At 36.2% G+C, this 14,010-nt stretch overlaps 1 protein-coding gene across 1 annotated transcript in view; it reads right to left on the bottom strand.

Moving 5' to 3' along the window:
• Positions 1-6,858: 6,858 nt before the first annotated feature.
• LOC120772525 (protein patched) overlaps positions 6,859-14,010 on the bottom strand; it is a 31,380-nt gene continuing 24,228 nt past the window's right edge. The window contains exons 2-6 of the mRNA XM_040101189.1: positions 11,058-11,611; positions 9,026-10,961; positions 8,743-8,950; positions 8,356-8,627; positions 6,859-8,281 (exon numbers count right to left, since the gene is read on the bottom strand). Coding sequence (XP_039957123.1) covers positions 7,286-8,281; positions 8,356-8,627; positions 8,743-8,950; positions 9,026-10,961; positions 11,058-11,611 — 3,966 coding nt within the window. The 3' untranslated portion in view covers positions 6,859-7,285. The remainder of the gene's footprint in view (positions 8,282-8,355; positions 8,628-8,742; positions 8,951-9,025; positions 10,962-11,057; positions 11,612-14,010) is intronic.

Genomic DNA, 14,010 nt, shown 5'->3' on the forward strand with positions numbered 1-14,010 from the left:
TAAGCTTAGTTTTTTAGCGTTGCCATTTTATGAAAATTAACCGGTAAGTATGAAAATAAGCTATCATTGACATTTTGAAAAAATTTTATATATTTATTTGATAAAATAATTTTAATTTTTATTGAATATTTTCAGTTTATCAAACTAACTTCGTTGGCAACCCAAATTTATCGCAAGAATAATAAAATTTTAATAGATTTGAAATGAATATTATTTTTTTTCAAACATCTACCCCTGTCCCCTATTTAAAGTTAATTCATAAGAAAAACTGGCACAAATCTTTCAAATATATTTAAATAAATTTAACTCCCGAAATTTCAACCAAATTTATTCAATGTTAACGATATTTAGTTTGGGAAGCATTGTGGGCAAAAAATAGTAAGACATTTTAAATTAAATTTCTAAATTAGTATGACTGTCAGTGACATCTGTGCCAAATGCGACAACAAAATAATCATTAATGTTTAGTATACGCCCTGTCTTTCTGAAGTGCATAAAGTGCATTCGGCAATTTTTACGATGAGTGAAATAATTCAGGAGAGAAGTTCCATTAAATTTATTGCGCGAAATAAAATTTCTGCTGTCGGAACTTTCAGAATGTTGGAAAAGGCCTTCGTTCATAATTATTTGTCGCGAGCAAGTGTTTTTAATGAGAGCAAAGTATTAAAGAGAGTGAAGAACGCGTTGACGACGAACCACGTTCAGGACAGGTTTTTTTAATTGGCCATCAACATCAACTGATGATCAACACGTCAATAAAATAAAGAAGTTGGTGCTTGACAACCGACGATTTACTGTCAGAGATCTTACTGGCAACGTTGGAGTATCGGAAATGAAATTCATTTGGGTCTAAGAAAGTAAAAGCACGCTTGGGTCCAAAATCACGCGAAAAACAGCGTTGCGTTAACGTCTGTGAAACACTGCTTTCCGACTACCAAGACGTAATAAAATGTGTTATTATCGCGAAGCCACATGCGATCGCACAGAAACATTACGCTCAGCTAAAAATTTCTTGTTCACAAAACCAAGTCTTACTGTAGAAGCCACACAGAAAAGGTTACGTAATGACAGGCAAGCGAGTCAAAAGACTCCACCAAAAAATACCTGAAGATCGCATGGAGAAGGAAGGCCAACACAATCAGACAAAGTAGAGGGGGCAGGTGAAAGTCCGGATGATGTAAAGGGGGAAGGAAACACGCAAAACTGAAGCTTGGGCTACTGTAAAGCACAAAAAGTAAGAGGGTGAAGAAATAAAACGAGAAACCACCACAGCCGCCGCAACCGGATGCTCTAGTCATAACAAAAACTGTGTCCTAAAAAAGGCTAAAAAAGCATCAGGGAGCTTTAAGCGTCTTTGGGAAAATGTTTCGCGAAAAAGAAAGATTGCAAAGGGAGAGATCTCGCTGGAGCTAAGCAGAGCTCAAACAGGGAGTACATAAGAATATCAAGAGGAAATAGATTGGTTAGGAAATTACAACGACGGAGGATATAGTCGAGGCCACCCACGCGAAAATCAAAGAGCTGAACCTCTTCTGGGGGTGAAATAAAGCATGTAAAAGGAATATTCGCGAAAAAGCAAACTTAAAGAAGTGTTACCGATGCTTTGAATTCGGACATGTCGCAAAAAGCATGTACTTGGTTTTCAATAAATCGATTGTAATATTCACTACGTGGCTTGTGGCGTCCTCCTGTTGGGACCACATATTGTGCAAGTCCATATCATCCGATTTGGGCCAAAAATATTCGGTTATCTCTGAGCGGTAGGGATTCCCATTCGCAGTAACGGTCTTGATCATCACGGAAGAATTTCGGCACAATGACGTCGCCGGTCCATAAACCGCAGCAAACCGTAATGTTTTCGGAATGCAATGGTGACTCATATTTTCCTTATTGACTAAAGCATTCAGCCAGAAATGAGCCTCATCGCTGAATATGACTTATCGATAAAAGTCCGGATCATTTTCAAGTTGCTGCTCAGTCCAATTTACGAACATACGACGATTCTGGTGGTCAAGCGGCTTCAGTTCTTGCGTCAATTTGATCTTGTAAGGATGTAGGCCAAGATCTGTTCGCACAATTTGCCATAACGACGTGACAGACTTGGCCAACGCTTGAAAACAACGTGTGAGAGACTGATTTGGGTCTTCCTCAATTGATGCGCTAGCGGCAGCAATATTCTCAACACTATGGGCACTACTTTATCTCATTGGCACGGGAACATTTTGTACTATGTTTGTAGATTTAAATTTTCCATACTTAATGCTTAATTTTTGATCTGACAGGACGATTATGACCACCATGATTTAAACTGACTCCGAATTTCGGTAGTAATTTTATGAATTTCGACTCGTTCTTGGATCGTATATCTTTCCATGATGAATTGGCAAATATTACTGAAGAGAAGTATCAAAAGAATGGGGAAAAGATGGCGGGGATGTTCGAGTCTCAATCACTGCGGCAATATTGCAGAGCATCATGTTCGACGCAAAAATGTAGCGACTTTTGCAAATGTCAAACGTTCGAGGAACTCAAATTTTGACATTTCTTGCGCGCAAAAGTGACAAAATCGGCATCAACAAAATTTATGATGGAAAAAATGAGGCAAGCGAAATCGCTCCTTATTTTTGTTTATAACAAATTATTATCATTGTATTTCACGAGACACCGGAAAATGTGATAAATATATGCATATCTGGAGGATAAAATCGAATTGTTTTAAGAAGTTTTGCGATTTTACTATTGCCCTCTTCTTTAAAAATTCGGTCATAAGCCACTTTTTTACGAAAAAAACTTTGTTTAATTATCCACCAAGTTATCCACTGTTAAATTGATTAAAAATTCAGTTTTAAGACTTCTTAAACTTTACTTTTTCAATGCACCTGCACGCCGCGCAATATATTTGCAAAATATTTGTTTAAGTATCAGCTGAGTATCTGCAAAAAAACATCAGGGTTGCAATATTGCCGCAGTTATTTGCTTGCTCGAACATCCCCGGCATCGTTTGCTGTCCCTATTAGTATACTTTTTTTGGCCTTCCTATTGAAAAACCCATTAGAAGAAGATTTCACGCATGAACCTTAGAATGGGAAAATAAAAGCATAAATCAGCGAGGGCTTGCATTACACAAAGCCTTCGAGCTACTCGTTATTGTGTTGCTAAATTTTCCAAATTCTTCTTCGACTATAACTGCGTAGGCGATTTCTACGCCAGTAAAGAAATCCTCCAAATAATTAACACAAACAAAGCACATTCGTTTTAAAAAGTTTACAATTATATTTTCTTTTTTGTTTCGAACACACGTAATACAATGATTTTGTTTTAGTGCTACACTTAGAAAAAATACCTAATCAAATTTATTAAATATCGTTTCGCTCTTGAATCGTTATACATACAGGGTTGCTTATAATTAATATAATTAAATTATGAAATAATAATAATATTATTAATAATAGTAAACAACCATTAACTATGCACTTGGAAGTGAATTTCATGTGCAAAAAATAAAAAGAATAAAAATAAAAACAACATTTACAAAATATTAACTACTAAGCGTCGTACAAAACGACGCAGTCAATCTTGTGTTCGTAAGTAGATCGCTAAAACACTGTTTTGCAAGCGAGCTAGCGATAAACTATGTATGTGATAGCTACTCGAAAATGCCATTTATATAACATTATGGTATTAGCATTACTAGTTAGGAATTTTGTTTAAGTAAATTTTGTGTTGGCTTAAGTGTAATGCCGTTATGTTTAATTTTAGTGCCACCTATTGCTTTGTGAATACAATTTTATGCGCAAACTAGCAAATATTTATAAATTACTATAGGTAATTTGAAAAAATTTCGAAATTTTTTATATATATATATATATATTTTTTGATAAACTAAAAACGTTATAAATTAAATTTAATTTAGTAATAAATAAATGTTTTAAAATTTTCAATTTTCAACTCCTTCAGTTACAATAGTTTTTCAATACTACTACTAGCGATTGGCGAATTTTCCTCAACATAAAGCAAGCTGGAATACTTTGCGTTTTTTAAGTAATTTTAGCGCTATTTTCTAGACATTCAATTGTGTGGCAAATGCAATACTTTTATATACAAGTATATATGGTTTTAAATAAATTTTAATTTCTATAATATTTACAAACATTTTCTTTAATAGTTATGTGCATTTTGGTGCATAAATGCAGCTGTAAGTCGTTAGGAATTGTACTAGTTTATAATTTATTAAGTTTATATTTTAAATAAATTTATATTTTAATTACATTTTTATTTTTAATAAATTTATATTTTTATTAAATTTATTTTTTTATCAAATTTATAATTTTATACCCAACACGTGGTACAACATGCATGCGGTTATTTTTTTATTTTAGCAGTTATGAGTATTTTCCGTTTTTATTAGTTTTATAATTTTTTTTACTATAAAATTATGTTTTATATTATTTTTCACTATGTTAAGTTTTGTCTGTTGCCTTGAATTTGCATTAACTTAAAATGTATGTCATACTATTTGGTTTACAATGTAACGCTATTTACACACGCGCAATTACCTAAGAGCTAAATAGTTAACAAAATGCTTATAATACTCAGAAAATCGCTTTTTAATTACAATTTAACACACATATTAAGGCGTTGCTGCACATTTTTTATGAAAAAATTTAATACAATTTTTTTTTATAATCAACTCTTTACTGGGAAGTGTTAATTTTGTGGTTTTATAATGCATTGGCAGGCTACAGTGTTGTGCAAAAAACAAATTAACACACATTTTCTGAAGTAAAAGTGCAATGCTGCATTAACAATTGTGGGTTATATAAAAATTTGCAAAAATATTTAGTAAAACATTGGTGTAAAAAAAACATTCAGAATTAAGAACAAATTATATTAAGAAAAATTTTAAATACGCAAAATTAAGGAAAAAAAAACATTTGAAAAAAACTGCAAAAATCAAAAAAATGCAAAACTTAAGAAAAATAATTTCTTTGTCACTAACAAAATTATAAAATTTTTGAAAATTTAATTATACAAATTATTAAAAACAATTACAAAATTAAAAAAAAAATAATTTCTTTGACACACATTTCTACAGAATTTCTAAATTTTTGAAAATTAATTATAAAAAAGGTTTTAAAAAATATGCAAAAATAAGAAAAATACTTTCTTTGTCACTAAAAAAATTATAAAATTTTTGAAAATTTAATTATACAAATTATTAAAAACAATTACAAAATTAAAAAAAAATAATTTCTTTGACACACATTTCTACAGAATTTCTAAATTTTTGAAAATTAATTATAAAAAAGGTTTTAAAAAATATGCAAAATTAACAAAAAAAAACATTTTTTTGACACTGATAAGGAATTTCTAAATTTTTGAAAATTAATTATAAAAAAGATTTTAAAAAATATGCAAAATTAACAAAAAAAACATTTCTTTGACACTGATACAGAATTTCTGAATTTTTGAAAAGAAATTATAAAAAAGATTTTAAAAAATATGCAAAATTAACAAAAAAACATTTCTTTGACACTGATACAGAATTTCTAAATTTTTGAAAATTAATTAAAAAAAGATTTTAAAAAATATGCAAAATTAGCAAACAAACATTTCTTTGACACTGACTACACAATTTCTGAATTTTTGAAAATTAATTATAAATAATTTTAAAAAAAATATGTTTAATTTAAAAAAAATACATTTCTTTGACACACATTTCTACAGAATTTCTAAATTTTTGAAAATTAATTATAAAAAAGATTTTAAAAAATATGCAAAATTAACAAAAAAAAAAACATTTCTTTGACACTGATACAGAATTTATAAATTTTTGAAATTAATTATAAAAAAGAATTTAAAAAATATGCAAAATTAACAAAAAAAACATTTCTTTGACACTGATACAGAATTTCTAAATTTTTGAAAATTATTTACAAATGGTATTAAAAAATTGGAAACCTAAAACAAATGCAAAGGTAAAAAATATATATTAATTACAAAAAAAATATTTTTTTGACACTGATAAAGAATTTCTAAATTTTTGAAAATTAATTATAAAAAAGATTTTAAAAAATATGCAAAATTAACAAAAAAAAAAACATTTCTTTGACACCGACTACACAATTTCTAAATTTTTGAAAATTATTTACACAATTTCTGAATTTTTGAAAATTAATTATAAATAATTTTAAAAAAAATATGTTTAATTTAAAAAAAATACATTTCTTTGACACTGATACAGAATTTATAAATTTTTGAAAATTATTTACAAATGGTATTAAAAAATTGGAAAACTAAAACAAATGCAAAAGTAAGTAAAAATTAAAAAAAAAATCATTTCTTTGACACGGATAAAGAATTTCTGAATTTTTGAAAATTAATGATTAATATTTAATAAAAAAAACTTTTCAAAATTGAAAAATAAAATATAAAAAATTTAAAAAGCGCAAAAATAAAAACTAGAAAATGCATGTTACAATTAATTATAAATAATATTTAAAAAAATAATGCAAGATTTAACAAAAAACTATTTTTTTTTAAACTAATACAGAATTTCTCAATTTTTGAAAATTTTATTTTGTAATGAAAATTTGATAAAAAAAATTATATAATTGACAAAGTGCAAAATTTATATATTTTTTTCTTATTACACCGAAGTGTTTGTCTAATTAAAAAAAAAATTAAACAAAACTAAATATAAATTATTATTACTGCAAAACAATTAATGCAACAAGCCAAACATAATATTGGCCGGTTTTAAAAAGAAAAAAATTTAATTTTGTTAATTTTGCATACCAAAAAAATATATTTTGTTTTACACCATTTTACAATTTCTAAATACGTTTGTACAACGTAGTTTTAGTTTAATTTTAAAAAATTAAATAAAACTATGTGTGAATTATTTACATTGCAAAACAAACATTGCAACAAACCAAACAAAGTATTCACAATGTTTGCTTTAAGAATTCACAGTGTTTGTTTTAACATTTATGTACACATAACTCAGCTGTTGGCTGGCAGCACCACACAAATACTTCAAAGTGCGCTTTGACATTTCCTTGCTTGCACTGCTGCATTTATTTTGAAAATGAATTTTAATGATTTTTGTGCACTTGACGACCAGTGCTATTTAACTGCATTACGCAGAGCGATATTTGTGCGTAAGGAAAAAATGTAGCACCGCTTTAATTTTACAACTACTACAACTACTTAACTAAGCAAATAAATACATGCACCCGTTACACTAAAGCGCCTATTACATACATTCAACCAAACGCGACCGCTAGCTGCTGAAGTTATAGCTACGCACCGCGCGACCTGGCGTCACCAATTCCACTTTGATGTTCGCCGTCGCGGTTACTTTTGTTGTGTTCGTGTCCGAGTGGTGCGTTTCCACAGTGACTTCCGGTTGCACCACGATACTCTGCAACTCGGGAAAGTTACCCGTTTCGTGTGGCCCACCAAGCGTATGCGTGCTGTGTTGTGTTGACGTTGTTGGTGGTGGGTTTGGCTGCTGCTGCTGCTGCTGCGACTGCTGCGTTTGATGATGCGCATGTTGCTGTTGTTGTTGCTGTGCTGGATGTGTTGGTTTATGAAATGTGGGCGCACCATAAATGTTTTGTTGCGTACACTGTTGTTGTGCCGGTGGTGCTGACGGTGCTGGCTGAAAGTGATGATGCTGCTGCATATAATTCGGTTGCTGCCGATGCATATAGTAATTACTCATGTTGTAATTGTTCATTTGTTGTGGCGCGCCATTTGTGGCATAATGCGCATTATTCATATTCATATTGGCGCCATTCCATTCGTTATTCATTTGTATGGATGATGAGGAGGATTTCCATGAGGGTGGCTCTTCGGTAATGGTCGTTAATGAGGGATCATTAATGTTGATATCCTTGTGATGATGCATATTCTTGCTGCAGGAACGTGACGAGCGACCACCATGCACCACCACCGTTTTGTTGGCACGTTTGCAACGCGCCATTACAGGGGATGGTGTTGAAATGCGATCTGGATGTTCGAGTGGCACCAATTCAGCCTCAGGACCGCACATGCTTAAGATAATAGGAAAGAGTACGAGTCCATTGCAAGCGCCGACGCACAGCACAACAAGGAGTAACCAAAAGAAATGACGTATAACGAATTCGAAGGGTGAGGTAGAGAGCATAAATACGGCTACAGCGGAAGTGAGTACGCCGTGTATAAGTGGACCGAGTGACATTTGCATGGAGAGATGTATGCGACGTTCGCGATTACCCACGGAAGTGATGAAACCCTATTGTTTACGTTAAAGAAATGAAATGTTAACTACAAGTTCAACCAAAATTTAAAGTGTTGCTGTAAACTTACCAGTGAAATATGCACTGTAAGACAGACAATCATGCCGACACTTAATATCAGTATCACTGCAGGGATGGCTGAGAGTTTTATGCCGAGTATTGTCATGGCGCCGAATATTTGTATCAACGATGCGACGACGCTGAAGACGACCAAAGCGGCAGCCCAAACAGAAAGCAGCAATATTGAGATCAACATGAAAGCAGCGACAAGCGAAATGCAAAGTATTAGTGCGAGTGACCAGCGTAGCGTCATGTACTGTTCCCAGAATATGAAGGGTATGCCTGCAAATTGAAGAAATAAAAAGAAAAAATATTACATGAATGCTGCCACAACAAATTTTATCATCATATATTATAGCATAAAGGTATTCATGCAACATTTACACCGCCTGCTTACCTGATGGATAATTTGGTAGACCGCGCGCCTCAAATTTCACGCTCAAATCACGTATATGTCCAATTAGCGTCTTAATTTCCGATGTGCAGTTCAGTCCATGCAAATAGAAAGGCATCTGCGCATACACCAGTGGTAGACTCTTCGGTATTTTGAGATCGTATTCACCGGCAGTGTGGTAAAAGTGACGTGGCTCTGGATGCAATTTACCCTAAAATATGGAAAACAGTAACATTATAGCTATTTTACCGCTATACTATGTATACCCATTTTTGCTTGAACTTACCTGTGATGCACCGTAGGCGAATACATCATTAGTGGCCCAAGCTGACAGATAGTTGTAAAACGCTTTTGGATTGATTATGCCCTCACTGTCGACTAAACGATTTTGTGTGACGCCACTTTTGTCTACAGGGTTATCAACATAACCGGTTTGCACGAGTAATTTGTACGCCAGTATAGCATCGCTTGTAGCATTGGGCAACCAGCCTTCGGGCGTTAGACGTCCCTCACTAAACTCACGGTCAAATATGCGTTGCAGGTTGATTAACCAATCACGGAATAGTGAGAGCCAAAAGTCGGGCAAACCGCCATTATCATTCTTAATAACGTGTGGTACACGCACAAAAGCCTCATGGTACTCATGCAGCAAACGTTGATTGGTGGGATATTCAAAATTTCCTTGCGTCACCGCATACATGCTATAGAAACCGAACATCGATGCTTGTGCATTAAGAAATTTAAACTCATTTGTGTCCTTCGGCACCAGATCGATCAGATCGAGTCCATCTTGTAGACGCGTCGAGGCGTATAAACTGAATACTAACGTACCAACGAATGTGCTGATTGTTAAGAATTTCACCCAGCTTTGCAACAAGAATGGCGTATAGTATTTGAAAGCAAAATTCGACAGCGAAAAGGATGGCATGCGTTTCTCGGCGCAGGAAAGTAGTGCTTCCTCTTGGTGCTTCAGTTGTGGCTGTTGTGCCGACATGGCAGTGGAACGATTGTTGCAGTTCTTCACAGCATAAGAGTTACGGCGATTAGTGTTGTTGTAACGCGTGTTGCACACAGCTGTCGCTACCGGTTTCTCCTTCCACACAGGAAAGCAACAGCAGAAGATATCCGCACGGCCGGCAGTACGTCGACGCAAATCTAAAGAAATCATGGCGGGGAAAACGAGTAGCGCAGCAGCTAAATTGAAGCACATAACAATAGCAGCTTGTAGGCAGAACACTTTCAAGGCGGGCACTGGTATGAAAACGGCTGCAAAGAATGAACCCGATGTGACGCTAGCGCTGAAGAGTATGCTCGGCCCGACTTTCTTCAATATGTATTTCGTCTGCTCTTTACGATTACTCTCCGCATAAGCAGCGGTAAGCATAAAAATGTGATCAACGCCAAAGCCGAGCGCAAGAAAGGGTACAACTTGCGTGCTCGCGGCGTTGAAAACGATACCCAGTAGCGCACAAAGACCCAAACCGGCAGCGGTCGAGAAACCGATCAGCAGCACGCCCGCTACACCAACACTACTCTGTCCCTTAACCGGATCCTTCCAGCGTATGAGCGTACAAAAAGCATAGATTACCGTCGCAATTACGCCAATTACAATGCTAATCGGACTTGGATTGGAATACTTGGCCAGTATATCATCCAATGTGGCCGATGAAAACACATAAATGTCATACTTATTCGATATACGTCGATTGCTTTTCAATAGCGTCTCAACCTCCTTGGAAAAATTACGCTGCCACGCATTCAACACCTCCGCTGCTTTCTCCTGTGTCCAACCGATATGATGTACTTTATAGTTTTCATTCCACAAATCGAACATTTCTTTCTCGGTCATCAGTTGCACCACCGTTTGTAGACCTTTCGCCTTACGCAAATGACTGGAGCGATTGCGTTGTACACCGCCGACAATGAGCTCCTCCGGCCAATGCATATACTTGGTGGCATAGCCATAACAGCCGCCAGTGAGTATGGCACCGACATCGGGTGGTTGCTGACTATCCTTATTCGGCGCCGTTTCCGGACATTCAGCACTCTTGGGATCCAGACACGGCTTCTCCGTATAACCAGCCGTAATACCGGCACGCTTCATATACTGCTCCACCATATCAAAGTCGAATGGTATTTTCTGATCACTCATTTGCTGTTTCATCGTCTGCACGAGATTCGACGGATTCATGGTGCTCCACATGATGCGCTTATCAATGCCACTGTGGAAAGTATCGAAAAATAACGTAGTAATTAGTACTATAACCGAGGTTTGCGGTTTCTAACTTATAGTTTCACATGCTAACTTCGCTACTTACGGTATTTGCACTGGAAATTCCGGTCCCAATAGCTGACTGCCTTCCCAGAAGCAATCCAGCGGCGTTATTATCGAACACGGTATTAAATGCTTAAATATCTGTTCGATGTAGTAGTGACCCTCAAAGCTTGGCGTTGTCGGCGAATTGCACATATCACGTAAACCCCATTCCGTATCGTACATATGCACCTTCACCGCCGTCGCCTTCTTTAACACTTCGAGATGCGCCAACAATGCTTGCGGATGCAGCACCGACGCATTCGCATCTTGCGCCGTCTGTATGATTAGCTGGTGCGTGGAGAACTCATCTTCACCGATCGTTTTTTGTGTATAGGCGAGTTCGGATTCTAAGCGGCCACCTTCTTGTATCCACAATTGGTGTACTTTCGAATGGATTTGTGCGCTCTTCAGTCCCACACAAAATGTGCTTAACACTAGTATGGCCACGAAGAGCATTTTACCCGCATGCTTTTGTACCGAACTACCCAATGATTCGAGATGGGATTGAAATACTGAACGTAGGTAGATAGCGGTGCGGTTCCCTCGCGCTTTGCCCTGTAAATATAAGAAGAATTAAGAAATTAGTGAGGTTCCAAAAGCAAGAAGTGGCTTGAAATTATAATATAATAAGTAAAGCGTAAGTCACAATCGGTCGAATTCCGTGTGCAATATCGAGTTTGTAGCCAGTACGATCGAAGGTTCGTTACATCTGGAAGTCCAACATAAAGCACAAATAATATTGAACTCTGACAAGATCGGTGGACGAGAGAGCGCAAAGAAAGTAGTTCCACCAAATTTAATAATAGATATAGAGATCCAACACAGTAGGAAATACGGCGAGGTGAACTTATACTTAGCAGATACTCTCCGGTCACGGCTATTTCCAAAAATACCCCCACAACATGGCAAAAAAAGAAAGTCTTACATGCATTTACGGAGACCAGCCACTAGACGACGCAAACCACACCTTTTTTAAGTGCCGACGATGGAAAGAGAACATTAAAATCCACTTTGAAGAACTCGATATGAAAAGGCGAGTACAAAACATGATTACCAGTGACGAAAACTGGCAACAAATTGCGTCATATGCAGAATATTTCTTAGGCACTAAAAACTGAACATGGAAGTAGATTTTTTCCGGTCCCGGAGAATTCAAGTCGAGCAGGTGAGCCAAATAGCTTGATGCTGGCTACAAAATCCTAGGCATCCATAGACAGTGGGAGAGTAAAAACTTGCCTGTAATAAGTCCATCTTGGACTTGCCCTGAAGTAATGCGAAAGTAGTAACGAGTCAAGGGAAAAATTCATGCCAGAAAAACGGGTGTCATTTAGTAGGTACACCGCTCACGTAGAATGACGATTCCTATCTGATGCGAAGCCTAAGCCGGTTGCCTAAAACCGGTCCGTGTATATGCCAGATATATGCTTATATCCGATATCGGTGGTTCCGACAAATGAGCAGCTTTTTGGTGAGATAGGACGTGGAGAGGATTTAATAATTCATCGCTATCGCGAAAACTGAGGTTCACGTATGTACAGACAGGCAGATGGTCATGACTAAATCGACTCAGATCGTCACACTAATTATTTATATCGTCGTCGTTTTCTGCTAAATGTTACAAACATCGTTGAAACTTGTTTGGGATATCAAAAGCTTAAGTAGATTTGTCATGCTCTTCGGCTTCACAACGAAAAGTCTTTAGCAGTCCTAGTGTGCTACATCGTTCTGTGGTAAGCGGCATAGAACTCGATCAAACTTAAGCCCGCAAGAAATCGTTGAAAAAGTACGAAGTACCGTAAATGAGCGCATATTTCGTCTTAAAAACGTACAAGAGCGCAGGTGTTTGCAGGCACCGCCTCACCTTCCATTGATTTTTTAACCAAAAACATGTAGAACCTGAACACAAAATGGAAAAAAATTGTTATTCAGCACATGTTGCGCCGGACTCAAGAATATAAGATACATTTCAATTACTGCTTCTATGTATTTCGTATGGTTGTTCGGCAGCAATTCATTACCTGCTTGCCTACCAACCGATTACTTAATTTTCCCATCTTTTACTACACTTTGCAGCACTCGCAACACCTCACCTCACAGCGCCTGCGTTGCAGCGGACGAACATAGAAGTCGTGCTGTGCGCGCATTCGAGGTCTTAATTTCGTTGCAATTTTCCGAATTCGAAATATTTCAGTCGCTCCCGCTGGCGGCACATTTCGTTTGGAAAACAACATGCGAACATGCATGCGGATGCGCCTACAAAGAATTCCTAATATGTCCATTTTCCACTTAGACGTCATTTCTTTGAAGTCTCGAGCAGCTACAGCGACGCTGGTGCCACAGCGCTTTGTCTATTCGTTGAATTCTACTCCCTTTCGTTGTATTTGTATGTATTTTCTAACGTTTAATTGTTGTTGTTGTTTTAATTGTTTTTGTACTTTGCCTGTTTTTCCGTCAATTTCTCGGTATTGAGCGCACATAAGCATACACTACGCACAAACTCACCGCGCGGACATCGTCCTTTCGTTCCGCAGATTAGGCGGTACTCAGTGGAATTAAGTTGTCGTTGCTTCGTCGCTTTTGTCCGAGTTAATTGTGTTTGTCGTTTCGTTGCAAATGCACCTAGCAACTAGTAGACACCTTTTATGTTTTCTTATTTGTTGTATTGTTGTTGTCATGCATTGCACGCAACTGTCGGGGGTGCGATTGGTGTGTCATCGCCCGGATCTTTCATCAAACGCATGCGCTCAGCACTGCAAGACACAATCGTATATATAAATAGACATATCTACGCAGGACAATGCACGTTCTGCGCACAAATCAATTACCCTGAAGTGTCTTCCATGCAGGCTGTGTGCCTGTTGCTCTGCTGCTTTGTGCTTATATCCCTAATACGAGGAATTTTTTGGTTTTGTTCGTGCGCACTATGACACGATCGTTAGGTGGTCGATCGTTCA

The sequence above is a fragment of the Bactrocera tryoni genome, chromosome 3 (genome assembly GCF_016617805.1).
Source record: "Bactrocera tryoni isolate S06 chromosome 3, CSIRO_BtryS06_freeze2, whole genome shotgun sequence".
NCBI lineage: Eukaryota > Metazoa > Arthropoda > Insecta > Diptera > Tephritidae > Bactrocera > Bactrocera tryoni.